Source organism: Arachis stenosperma, chromosome 4 (assembly GCF_014773155.1).
Source record: "Arachis stenosperma cultivar V10309 chromosome 4, arast.V10309.gnm1.PFL2, whole genome shotgun sequence".
Lineage (NCBI taxonomy): Eukaryota > Viridiplantae > Streptophyta > Magnoliopsida > Fabales > Fabaceae > Arachis > Arachis stenosperma.
In genome coordinates this window covers 936,526-950,013 of record NC_080380.1, presented here as the reverse complement: position 1 = coordinate 950,013, position 13,488 = coordinate 936,526, and the positions used below count along the sequence as shown (strand labels likewise).

The 13,488-nt window shown below is 31.6% G+C and overlaps 3 protein-coding genes across 3 annotated transcripts; 1 reads left to right on the top strand and 2 right to left on the bottom strand.

The window, feature by feature from the left end:
* Positions 1 to 5,878: 5,878 nt before the first annotated feature.
* Positions 5,879 to 6,932, top strand: LOC130976486 (uncharacterized). Its single transcript, XM_057901359.1, has 2 exons — positions 5,879 to 6,381; positions 6,473 to 6,932. Exons 1-2 carry the CDS (start codon positions 5,917 to 5,919, stop codon positions 6,800 to 6,802), a joined length of 795 nt encoding a protein of 264 aa, XP_057757342.1. The 5' UTR covers positions 5,879 to 5,916; the 3' UTR covers positions 6,803 to 6,932.
* Positions 6,933 to 7,624: 692 nt separating this feature from the next.
* On the bottom strand, positions 7,625 to 10,363 carry LOC130973889 (methionine gamma-lyase-like). Its single transcript, XM_057898574.1, has 2 exons — positions 9,559 to 10,363; positions 7,625 to 8,202 (listed from the first exon to the last, which is right to left on the bottom strand). Exons 1-2 carry the CDS (start codon positions 10,259 to 10,261, stop codon positions 7,625 to 7,627), a joined length of 1,281 nt encoding a protein of 426 aa, XP_057754557.1. The 5' UTR covers positions 10,262 to 10,363.
* Positions 10,364 to 11,320: 957 nt separating this feature from the next.
* LOC130972958 (uncharacterized) lies at positions 11,321 to 12,419 on the bottom strand. Its single transcript, XM_057897310.1, has one exon. It carries the CDS (start codon positions 12,185 to 12,187, stop codon positions 11,561 to 11,563), a length of 627 nt encoding a protein of 208 aa, XP_057753293.1. The 5' UTR covers positions 12,188 to 12,419; the 3' UTR covers positions 11,321 to 11,560.
* Positions 12,420 to 13,488: the final 1,069 nt, after the last annotated feature.

The window sequence follows — 13,488 nt, the reverse complement described above, 5'->3', positions numbered from 1 at the left end:
GATATATGAAAACTCAAAAGATAATAAATGTCTTACTGTTCAAAACTACATCGTTTTCCTACTCGTAACAAGACATGCACCATTGTAAATAACGAAATACATAGACAATTCTATTTTATTTAGGACTATTCATTGACAGAAGGACATACATGTCCACCGTTTACTATTTTGAAAGATATAATTGGTACTTTTTTTCTTCAATGTCTAATTATTCCAAAGTCAACATGTTCGAAGATCTAATTGTTATTTTACTCAAATAAATAATTAAGAGTAAACGACAAATAAATCCCTGATTTTTTATCTCGAAAACAAATAAGTTATCGACCAATTAAAAATACAAAAACGTCCATTACTTTTAAAATGCGAGACATCTAAGTCCCTCTGAAAAATCGATTTGTCTTTAGATATTTCGAACGGAATAACTTAGATGTCTTATATTTTAAAAGATTAGGGATAATTTTGTATTTTAAATTAATTAAAAAATTATGTGTCTTTAAATTAAAAAATTAGAATCTATTTATCTTTTCCTCGTAAAAAGAAATTGATGTGCCATGATAATGAAATAAAAATTAAACCACTAAAAATTGTCTCTAATAAGTTTAGAAGTCCAAAATATATTTTTAAATTAAAACAATAAAAACACTTTAAAAAATTAAAAACTTAACAAAATAAGGGAATATTATGTATATTTTAAAAAAATAAAGTATTTCTTTTATTTCTAATATTATCTCTAACGTTTAATTTTTTTATTTAAGTATCTAATATTTTAAAATTATCTTAATATTATCGTGTTGTTAGTAATATATTAATAAAGGTAAAGGTAGGATAACATTGAGACAATTTTTAAAATATTAGAGACTTAAATATGACAAAAATATTAGAGATAAAAACGATATATTTTTTTTAAAAGAATTACGAAATCAAGTAAAATAAGAGTAAATTATTTTTAATCACATCTAAGTAAATTATTCTTAAATTATTCAATTATTTTTAATCACGTCTAAATAAATTATTCTTAATCCCATTATTTTCATTTTATGTATTTTTTTATTTTTTTTATGAAAAATTTTTTACTCATCATAAAATGCTTGTAAAATTATTAGTAGATAAATGTATGGAATAAAATAAAAAAAGAACACGATATATATACAATAAAAGTATAAATTATATATTTTTCTCTAATATATCAAATTTCTTTAATATTCATAAAAAATCAAAGTCTAGCCTATTTAATAAAATTAGTTGAACCTAAAACGAACCAAGTCACGAGTCTCTATTGAGTAGTCTAGCACATTTTTACTCCTAAACATAAGTAAAATTCTTAAATTCATAATACAATGTATTCCGTTAAAATTCACTCTTGTTTTACTTAATTTAATAATTTTTTAAAATTAATGCATCGTTTTTTTTTCCAATATTTTTATTTATAAATTTTTAACATTTTAAAATTATCATAATATTATTTTACTCTTAATTTTATTAACATATCATTAATAATAAGATAATATTAAAAAATAATTTTAAAATATAAAAAGTTTAAATAAAATAATTTAAATATTAAAAATAAATTTTAAAATTATTTTAAATCATAAAAATGAAAACAATAATTTATTCTTAAAAAAAACGACAAATGGTGCCGCGAAGCCATGGCCCATGACTGATTGACTGCAATGTAAAAGCCAAAAGTTCCATCCAATGCCAATAAATAATGCTGATAAATCTTATCGTGCACAACGTCGGCTACTACTATTGTACAAGAACCAAAAGGATCACGGTTGACAACTTGACATACAGAACGATTTTTTTTTAACCCTTATTTCGTTGACACTTTTTACTTTTTAGACAACAAAACAGATAATTAACTTTTTTACGGGTAAATTCGTAAAAAAAAAAATGTACCCAAAGGAATTAGCTGTCGACTAAAATAATAAGAAGTGAAAATTTTTACGAAAAAGCTCTACATTAATATAAAAATTACATGGATGGTATCTAAGTACTTTTCATTCCACGTGTTTTCTCCCACTTACACACTCGTTTATTTTACACGCGCCTCATTTAATGTATAAACGTAATTCTTATTTTACGTAATCAATCTTTCTCAACGTAAACCTTTTCATATAACGTAAATCTTTTTCGCATTTTTCTTATTGTTCTTCTTCTTCTTCTTCCTGTTCTCCTTCTTCTTCTTCAACTTAATTAAATTCGTTGTTCTCCTCTATTCGTGTTTTTCTTCTCTGCATTATGGATCTGAATTGACTTCAACATAATTAGTTTCGTCATTCATCTTCTTCTTCAATCTGCACGTCTGAATTGAAATAATGAATGAATCAACTTTAAATTAGTTGAATGAGTGCGATTTGGATAATTCTTGCGAAACGCATCAGTTTGATGAGATTTTGATTATTGAATTTTGAATCGAATTCAATGGAATGAAATTGCTAATTTTATTTGAAGTGAATTGAATGGATTGATGTTATCTATATTTGAATTGAATTGAATTGAATTGATAATATGTAACTGTGAGTAACTTTTCGGTTCGATAAGTTGATTCACCATGTGCATGTGTTCGGTTCGATATGCAGAAAGGAGTCTAAAAATAATTAGACGAATATAGTGTTTAGAGTTTAGAGTTCAGTGTTTAGGGTTTATGGGTTTATGGGTTCAGGGTTTAGGGTTTATGGTTAGAGTTTTAGGGGTTTAGGGTTTCAGGGTTCAGTGTTCAGGGGTCTAGTTTTAGTGTTTAGGGTTTAGGGTTTAGGATTTAGGGTTTAGGGTTTAGAGGTTCAGTGTGTTTCTAACTTTCGATTCGCCCAGTGTATTAATTTCGGTTCACTGTGTTCTTTTGGAGTTCGTAATGTATTGGTAAATATAGTGATTGCAATCACTGAGAACTTAGAATAAAACAGCAGTCAGACAATTCCAATAGATATATAAATTAACATCTTAGATGAATAATCCGTCTTAAATCAAATATAAATATTAACATTAACATTTAGATTAATATTCACATATATACATTTAAAGTAAGCATTTTTTTTCTTTTTAAACAAGTTAAACAAAATATCATTAATTACAAACAGCCAATCATAGTATATGCTATTTACTATTTAAATCTCCAGATGTAAATTTACAATAAGGGCTAGAGAAGGTAGTGAATTTACTATCATAGTATATTTTTCTTTGATGATTAAATGCTTATGACGTTTTATTCAGCACATGAATGATGTTCGGTTCAGTATAATTGGCCATTTCAATTCATTTCTGTTCTGCACAATTTAAAACTTTTTCTCCTCACTTTCTACTACTTCTTCACAAGGGAGAGAAAGAGAAAAAGACAAAAAAATACAGCAGCAATAACAACAAAAAAATGAAGATAAGGAGAAAACACGTGAAGAAGAAGTAACGCGAAAAAGAAGGAGAAGAATGAGGAGGAGGAGGAAGACGAATGAATCTCTGTTGCTGTTTTCGTTCATTTCTGGTTGTTCCTTGTTAAATCTTCTCGCGATTGTTCTCCAATAGTGGTTTTCGCAGAGAACGTGACTGAAGTTTGAGTGATTTTTAAAGAGATTCGAAGAGAATGAGCGGTTTCATATTGAGGAAGAAGTAACGTTTTTTTATAATGAGCGCGAAATAACGAATGATTTTCGAACACATGTTTTCACTTGTCATTAATGTGCGTGACTCTATTTAGATTTAGGTCAACTTGATTACATGATTACATAGATGTGTAGCAGTCCCGAAAAATTTAAAATTGACAAATAAGTTTTAAAAAGTCATATTAATTTGACAAAATTGGTAGAATATGAAAAATATATTCTAAAGTAATAAATGACTCTAGATATTAAATTTTGAAATACTTTTAAGTATATTTAGAAAAATTAGATCATTCTATTTTTTAATTTTTGTGATTTATGCCATGTAATTTTTTCCATCAATTTTACTTCTAAAATGAATTGAATGATCACAAACATTTTAAAAGAAATAAAAAGTAAGTCTAGAGACCGGAATTTTTACTAATTTTGTTATATTTTTATTTTAAATATATTATATACATATTAAAAATTAATTATCAAATTAGAGGTAAATTACATATTTTAGATAAAATAAAACTTAAAATTATTTAATTACAATATTTAGAAAATTAATTACATTTTAATCTCACACTTATTCTATATAAATCATTGTAGAATCTGAAATTTTTAAAATTTATACGTAAATCGTTAAAAATTATAAACTCCTAGAAGCCGTAAGAATGTACATAATAAAAATAGAAATATGAAACTGTCCGTAGGTCCAATAGTTTATGTACATTTTTTTTTGTGTATATCTTATTAGAAACATTTTAAGTGTACTGAGAATATGGTGCACGAATTATTTTAACTATTGATTTAAATTATAAAAAAATATATATAATATATATTAATTAAAGTTAACGGTTAAAATAATTGATGCATTGGTGCTTCTTAGAGTACTTGAAATGTTTCCTATCTTATTTTCTTCTTATGATGCTATCACTTTGAATTTGGTTTTTGAAATTAAGATATGAACAACTTATTCTTATGACAAAGTATTTGATGGAGCTCTCAAAGTTACGATACACGGACATTGACATGGACACGGACACAGAATACGACATAAATTATAATGATATTTTAATATTTTATTGATATTAAAACACAATTTAATTTTTTAATTATTTTTAATGTCTTATTTTAATTATATAAAGTATTTAAAATAGTTTTTATTTTTATAAATAATAACATATATTATTTCTAAATTTATTTTAAGAATACATGTTAAGAATAAAATTAAATACGTATTTTTTATTAAAACACAATTAGACACAGCAAAATCGGACGAATGTCAGTAAATATCGTGTTTAAAATATGACCGACACGCAAATATATTAACTCAACAAAATATCCGTGCTTAATAGTATAAAAGAAAGGTCTATTAGACAGAACTACTTCATGAGTAAAAAGATTCTTTATATTTATAAACAATTCAAACACTTTAGCACCAATTTAATCACACTCCAAAAATAACTAAAACATAAGAGCACAACACAAATAGCAACCCTGCACTTGCTTCATCGGAGGAAGCTAATGCTCTGTTCCAAGTTGAATACTTCAATGGCATTGTTGTCGACTTGTTTATCTGCTGGAAGAGAAGGAACCAGAAGCCTCCTGTTGTCTTCTAACTCTCCGCTGCTGCGCCTATCCCAAGCAGGTATCCCATGTTACCGCCGCACTGGAGTTCGAGGTGGTAGCAGCGATATCCACCCTGCTGTTAAGTTCTTTGAATATTTATAAATTACTTCCATAATTATTTTAGATTGAACATATATAATTATTAGAATTTAAAAAATTTAATTATTTACCAAAAAAGGCTGAAATATGACTGAATCACATGGGGAAAAAATAAAGAGATGAAATTATAGTGGTTAAAAATGTTGAGAAAAAATGTGAATGAACTAGAATGATAATGAACATATGGAAAATAATTAAAAAATTATGATAAATAATAAAAATAATTATTTAAAAACTTCACACTAAAGATTGGATTAAAATTCAATTTTTTTATTTTTTAAAAATAATTATTCATTGAAAAAAAAATGACAAAAAAATCACTTAATTTAAGATCGTTAAATTTTAAAAATATTTTTAAATTATATTTGTAAATAATTATATTAAAATTTAATTTTAAGTTTTTTTTGATAATATATATTTAACGAATCGTATTTTAAAATATTTAGAGCATATTTTTTAAGTTAACAAATTTAAAGAATATTTTTATTCAACAACTTAATAATTGAAGGATATATTTATTTTTATTTATCCTGTTCTTTATTTTTATTTTTTATTTTATTTGAATCCTTGTCCTTATAAGCAAAGAGCGAGGCGAAGAAGAGAAACAATGGCCGCGGAGTCGAAATCTCTAAAAGCATGCCTAATCAGTGTCGGCAACAGGGAGCAAGAACCCCTGTACGGTCTCTTCTTGGCCACTTTCTCGCCAACAATGGCGGAAATAGCTGCCCATTCCGGCTTTGACTTTGCGGTCATCGACATGCTGTACGGCTACGGCGACATCCCCAACGTCCTTTCCTGTCTTCACGCCCTCTCCGCAACTCACACCCCATCCCTCATCAGGCTTCCAGAAAGTTCCGCAGTATGGGCCAAGAAGGCCCTCGATATAGGCCCAGCGGGCCTCATCTTTCCTGGCATAAACAGCCCAAAGTCGGCCCGCGATGCTGTGTCATACTGTGCATACCCGCCGAAAGGGGTCCGCGGAGCTGCTCACCCCGCTGTAAGAGCCTCCAACTATGGCTTGGACCAAAACTACCTCTCCAAATGCGAGCATGACTTGTTAATCATCTGCCAGGTTTTTTTTTAATCCTCCTTTTATTTTTCAATACCATTCATTAGAATTGCAGATTCAGCATCACACATTCATATTGATTCTCTGCTGCCAGATTGATTCGGAGGTTGGTTTGGAGAGCGTGAAAGATATAGCTGCAGTTGATGGAGTTGACTGCGTCATGTTAGGCCCGTTGGGTCCGGGCCTGGGCCCAGATAAGCTGAGGACGGCGGAAGATGCCGTTTTGGAGTTGAAGTATTCCCGTGGGCCTGGGAAAGGCCCGCATCTAGCGGGGTTTCCTAGCTATCGGAATTTGCAAGAGGGTGGTGTTGAGCTCAAGAAGCGTGGGTACCATTTGGTTTGTGGATCTACGGATGTCACTTTGTTTAGAGACGCCGCTCTAGCTTCCGTTAACAGCTTCAAGAGCTCAACTTCCGGGAGCTAGTATATAAGCTCAAAGCCTACTCTACATATATCCATAATAACTAGTACGTGGGTTTTCGGTTCGGTTTAGTTTGGTTTTGGATCAAAAACTAGTCGAATCCATATATTTGGTTCTTATAGATACATAATTGTTCGGTTTGTTATTTTTACAACCGAAGTGAACTGAATCGAATCAACAGCAATTTGGTTCGGTCGATTTTTTCGATTTTTAATTCTTAATGAGCAAAATATGAATCACAATAATTAGAAGTTCAAAATAATCAATAAACTAAAATAATAAGAGCAAAACATTGAAATAGTTAGGAGTTGGAGGTTTTTGTTGTTAGTTTAAAGGTTAAAATGATTAAAAACATTGATATGGATGCATATTTTTGGTTCGGTTCGATTGATTTTTATCAAATCAATCGAAAACCAAATCAAACCGAACTAATCGGTTTTGTTAGAAAAAGAACTAAAAAACCGATTTTTTCGATTTTTAAATCGGTTGTTGTAATTTACGATTCAATTTTGCGATAATTTTTAGTCCAGTTCAATAACTTACACTCCTAATAACTAGTATATTTTGAAAAATATTTTCATAATATCATCCTTCTAAAAATTGTAATAACGGCAACTTAATGATTGATTGCACAATGAAGTGCTTTCAACTAAGCCTATGAATCATTCAAATGAATCACCTTAGAAATAACGCTAAATTTTAAAGAAGTTACATATACAAGTTTCAGAAACATAAAGAACTATCACTTAGCTATCGTTAATTCAATTTGTTTAGTCTAATTTTTTTAGTTTAATAATTGGACAATATACTCTTAAATATTGATAACTAACTTTTGTTTGGCAACTCAGACTCGTGAAATTTAGAGAGTGCCTTCTCAAACTGAGACCACTTCTGCTCTAGTGTCCCAACAAAACCAACAGAAAACCTTATAAGACCCGGTGAGATTCCGGCGCGTCGCCGCGCCTCCTCATCCATTTCACTGCTTGTGCTACTGCCAGAGCAGGACATGAGGGTCTCATAATATCCCAAGCTAACAGCCATGAGACCAAACTGAGCGCAATTCTGCAAGTAGTGCATTAACTTGTTGGCCCTATCCTCGGTCTCCATGTCTATGCAGAGAAGCCCACCAAAACCATAATCCTTGTTGGCTATGGATTTCAACAGTTGGTGGTGAGGGTGGTCCTCAAGGCCAGGGTAGATCACCTTGATTCCAAGATTCTTGAGCCTTGTGGCGTACACCAATGCACGATTGCAGTGTTCTTTCATCCTAAGGCTCAAGTGTGGTAGTCTCTCTGAGATTTCAAAGGCCACCTTTGCATTCATGGTTGGGCCAAGCAACATTAGGGGCCCGTCATGCAGATCCATCATTTTATTCAATAGGCTTTCGGATCCACATACAGCACCTGTATTTCCGTAGTCAGAATCGAATTTGAAATAGAATACTTTCAAAACACATTGTCAAGAAACCTAAAAATTTGACCAAAAAAAAAAAACCTAAAAATTAGATAAGATAGGGTATGAAATTGTTTTCTTTGCTTTTTATAGGAATTATTAATAAAAAAAATTAAGAATATGGTATAAATTCAAGTGCAGTCAACTTTACGTAAAGTTGATAACTAATCACTAATAATCATTAGATTCAATCAAATTATTTAACCGTTTTTAGTTATCAACTATACGTAAAGATGGAGTAATTTTAAAATTTTCACCATAAAATACGAAAAAGTTGAAGTAAGATGAATTAATTAAAAATTTAGGAAATTTATAAATGTATCAAAAATGAATTATTATTATTATAGATGTAGATTTAGTAATTAATACACATCGTATTAGACGTGGATAAGATGGAGGATAACTGTAATCTGGAGATAAACAAGAAGGTCTTTACACGTAAACGATTACCAAGTATTTCATCGTTAATAACCGAGTCAAATTACTCCAAAATTTATGGATATAGATATAAATGCAACCCGTGAACTTGAAAGATAAAACAAAGAGAAGACACATGAATAATCAGGCCAAGAACGGGTGCGGATTCTTTTTTTTGAAAAAAAATTAGATGGTATCAAGTGTTTAATTTTAATTTATAGTAGAAATTCATGTGCAGTCGAAGAGCCGTTAAATGAAAAAAATATAGTATAATACTTGATTTTTCAAAAATTGTGATTTTAATATTTTCAAAAGCATGATAATTTTTTTTATTGTATATGAAATATTTTATTTTTTCTTTTACTTCAAGCATTGAATTAGAAGAGAATATAAAATAAAATAATATACATATATTAAAAGTCTAAAATATTTATACAGGTGTTTATTAATTTAATTTTATAAAAAAAGTGTTGACTCAAGTATAAAAAATGAGCAATCTTTGTTGATTATTTTATCGGTATTTAATTAGCAATAATTTATATTTATTAAAAATAAGAGATTAAATTAGAGAAAAAAATTGTATATTATTATTGAGTGTGTTAAGTTATCTAAAATGATACAATATAAAAGAATATTTATAAATATTAAAAGAATCGTAATAATAAAGATAAAATATTCTATAATAAATATTCAGACTAATTGATCCTAATTGATTCTAATTATATTCTAACAATATTTATATTTTTAAAATTTATACACATAAATTAATAAAATTTATTTATTAAAAATAATTTAATATTCATACTATACTAATAAGGAGTAAAAAAATAAAAATTACTATTCTCAAGAGTTTCTAAAAAAAAAAACAAAGAAGTTATAAATAAACAAACCCGCGATTATGTCGGCCGCACCGCTGATAAACTTTGTGATACTGTGAACGACGACGTCAGCTCCGAGACGAGCCGGGGAGAGAACCATGGGAGAGAAGGTGTTATCAACCACAACAGTCAAACCGTGTCTATGTCCCAATGCACTTAGTTCTGGCGTGTTAGCGACCTTTAGGGTAGGGTTGGCAACCGATTCAAAATACAACACTTTCGTTTTCCCTTCCACGATGGCACTCTCCACAGCCTCCATATCATCGATGTCTACGAACGTGGAGGTTATATTACACGCCTTGGGAAAGAAGTTGGCAAGGAGTGCGTGGGTCCCACCATAGAGTGCTGTGGAGGCCACCACGTGTCCCCCGGTCCCACACAGCTGGAGGAGCACCGACGATATGGCGGACATCCCGCTGGATGTGCAGTAAGCGGCCTCCGTGCCTTCTAGGGCGGCCATCTGACGGCCTAGATTTAGCACCGTGGGGTTGAAGTGACGGCTGTAGATGAAGAAGTCGCGGTCGGGACCTAGCTCGCCGGCGAACATGCGTTTCATTGTCTCAGGCTCCATTACCGTAAATGTCGCTGATGCCTCAATGGACATGTTTACGCCGCCGTGTTCTCCGAATTCGTGACGCGTGCTTGCCAATGCTGCGGCTGGGTCGGTGAACATGGATGCTTTCTTTGTGCACGTGTGAGCTTCGGCGTCAGCCATGTTTGGAAATTGGAACGAGAGAGAAATTGGTGAGGGAGGAAACAGGATCAAACCACCGCTATTTATCTTCTTCTTCGTTCTTGTTCGTTATGGAGATCTCAATTGTTGATTGCTATTGATGAGTAGTAATTTGGGGTGTTTAATTTGCCTAAAAAATATGGGATGTTAATTCGTTAGGAAATGGGAAAATATTTATTTAATTAATTTATATGATTTGAGTTCTTGATGATGATAGATCTAAAAATGAATGAGTGAATATGGATGTAATATTTGTCTCGTCCCATGCATGGAATGTATTTGAAGTCTGAACATTTATATCCTCCAAATCTTCCTTGTATTTGAACATGAAAAAGTATGAGAAACTAATATATATTTTATATATTTTATACGAAGTATATAATAGGTTAAATTGAAATTAAAATTAAATTAGATACAATTAATTAATTTTGAATAATTTTTAATTTAAAATTTGAATCAAATCATGATTTTCTTTTGTCATAAAATTAAATTAGGATTATCTAATTAAATTAGAGGTAATTAATTAATTTTGAGTAATGGAAAAGTCTAAGAAGTCAGCAATTTTATTGAATTTTGGCCTGTAATCAGCAGAAGAAGGTGAGCCATTGAATGAAATTTCACACCAATCTCACACCATCAAATCATCATTAATGGCTAGTTGATGGCTGAGTCATTGAATAAAATCTCACACCAATCTCACATCATCAAATCATCATTAATGATTAGTTGATGGCTAACAATCACAAAAATTACTGACCCCTAGCATTGCTCTCGAGTAATTTTTAATTTAAAATTTAAATTAAATTATGATTCCCGTCGATTATGAAATCAAATTAGGATTACATTTTTCTCTCAATACCGTAAATTTCTCTTATTTTTTCTTGGAAGGAAAAATCGATATAATGCCACCACAATTACTAGCTGTCGTCGAACTCTTCTAACTGACGCGGTCGTCCACACAGACTACCGTACATAAGGAGAACGGAGGACGCGTATATTGCGTCGGATTTCTAAGTTTATATATTATTCTTAGAACATAAATCACAGAAAATATTTTTGAATTACCGTCGAATTTAGTGTAAACAATTTGTGGCGGATTTTCCAAAGAAAATTTACCCGGCGGATCATTTTTTAAAAATAAAAACAAACAACTAAAAACAAAAAATATTTTCACAACACCTACTAACCATTTATATTTCTTTCGAATATACACAAGTTGTTCAAATTAGACATCTAAAAAAAAAACCAAAAATTTTCCACGAAGATGGCGACAATTATATATTAAAAGAATGTTGGGCGTGCACGGAAGCTGTGATGGAAGCTTTTGGAAACCATGAAACCAAAACCCAGGCAGAGTGCCCAAATCCCCATGTCCATGGCTTTCCTCAGTACTTCCAAATCCATTTCCAAGTGTATGGCGGCTTCTTTTATTTCTGGATTATCTCCATCATCAGCACGAAGCTCTGCCTCCTCTGGAATGTCCTCTAACTTTGACTTCTTCTTTATCATATTTTTGTTGTTACAAACCGTCTTAGCAGATTTTGTTGCAATAGAAACCCAAATCTCCGCCCCTAAAATTGAAGGGATCACCTCGCAGTTGTCGTCTCCTATCCTTATAGCCCCTTTCAAGAGCTTGGTTTTCCCATCGAAGAGTTGAAACCTCATAACGTTGGTCGTGGCTCGCACATTCTGCTTGCTTGCGTATACAAATTCATGATTGGGAAGCCGTATCCTACGGAGAGAAATGGTAGTAGCTGCTGGATTGAGGAGGAGAGTCAGGAAATCGGGTTCGTGGTCTTGGAATTCGAACAGTGAAGGGTGAACGCGAACATAGAAAGCTGTGATTGTGAGTGGATCTGAATGTTGCGAATCCTTTGAAAATGATGGGTAATCGGGTGACCTACACATGATGAAAGATTATTGGATGAGTTTGAAGTAAGAAGAGTAAGCCATGGGGGTGGTGTTTATATATATTTGTTTTTGCCTTTTTGGGTTTGATTGTTGGTTTACTGTGGTGTCGGCTATGAGCACCATGTTTTTAAGACCCGTCGCCCATAGGGCTTTGGGGTCAGTCCATGGTTTTGTTTGTTTTGTCTGGAAGAGTTGATTCTGCTCTCTTTTCCAGCAAAGTGGAAACTCGCCAAGCACACGGATTTTTCAATTTTCAATTGGTCATATATTATTATTTTTTTATAGACTTGATAACATATTATTAATTGATAATTTTGAGATAACTATTAATTTAATACATGAAAGATTTAGTAGCAGATAATTTTTTTTTTTTAGAGTTTATCTATATAATCTAAATTTTTTTTAAAAGTTTATCTTTTTCATACAATAATTTTATTTTAAAATTTATTTAACATAAAATTATTAAATTTTAAGAATAAAAATGTGATATTTTTTTAGTAATATTTATAAAAAATTACATCAAAATATAATTTTTAATTATTTTTAAAAATATATTTTTAATATATAACTTTTTATTTATTATTAGCATCTTTTAAGATAGGGGCAGTTATTTACCATTAGAAATGGAATTTGTTCCGGGGCTTACCTAGAACCGGACGGTGGTTGGACTTGTTTGAGGCCCAAGCGCTGGAGGAGTGTGGTCTCCGACTTGGTTTACGTCTGGGAGCCGCCTCCGAGTTGTGTGTTCCAAGAGATGGGGGGTGGTACCTGCAAAGACACTCCGATGCCTAAGTCAGCATGGGGTAAAGCAGGTTTAGAATGTATTGGAACTTAGAGATACCTGAGGGGTGTCAGGGTATTTATAGTGGTGATCCAATAACCACCGTTGGAGTAGTGCCACCTTTTTAGGTGGATAACCATCCCTTTATCTAGGGATTGTTGGGATATGGCTTCTAGAAGTGGTTAGAGAGATTTTAGGGGCAGTTACTTATTTGAATAAGCGTTATCTGCCAGCTATCTCTTGAACCCGACTTCTTTGGAAAGAAGTCTGTGTTGAGTCCGACCTCTTTTGAGGAGGTCGGTGAATAACAAAGGCCAATCTTTGGATTGGGCCTTTTGGTGTATTTGGACCTGGGCCATACCGTTGGGTCAGGGTAGTAACAGTGCCCCTACTCGAGTCCAATCTCTTTTGCTTATGAGTTGGATTCGAGTATTGAACTTGGTCTGTAGCTGACGTGATTTTAAAAACCGACGTGATTTTAAATTTCTCGACTGCCAAGTCTAATCAAACGTCGCAT

Coding starts and splice junctions, on each gene's coding strand:
- LOC130976486 (XM_057901359.1), top strand. CDS start 5,917: ATGGCCGCGGAGTCGAAATCTCTAAAAGCATGCCTAATCAGTGTCGGC. Junction 6,382..6,472: donor ACTTGTTAATCATCTGCCAG/GTTTTTTTTTAA, acceptor CTCTGCTGCCAG/ATTGATTCGGAGGTTGGTTT.
- LOC130973889 (XM_057898574.1), bottom strand. CDS start 10,261: ATGGCTGACGCCGAAGCTCACACGTGCACAAAGAAAGCATCCATGTTC. Junction 8,203..9,558: donor TGCGGCCGACATAATCGCGG/GTTTGTTTATTT, acceptor ACGGAAATACAG/GTGCTGTATGTGGATCCGAA.
- LOC130972958 (XM_057897310.1), bottom strand. CDS start 12,187: ATGTGTAGGTCACCCGATTACCCATCATTTTCAAAGGATTCGCAACAT.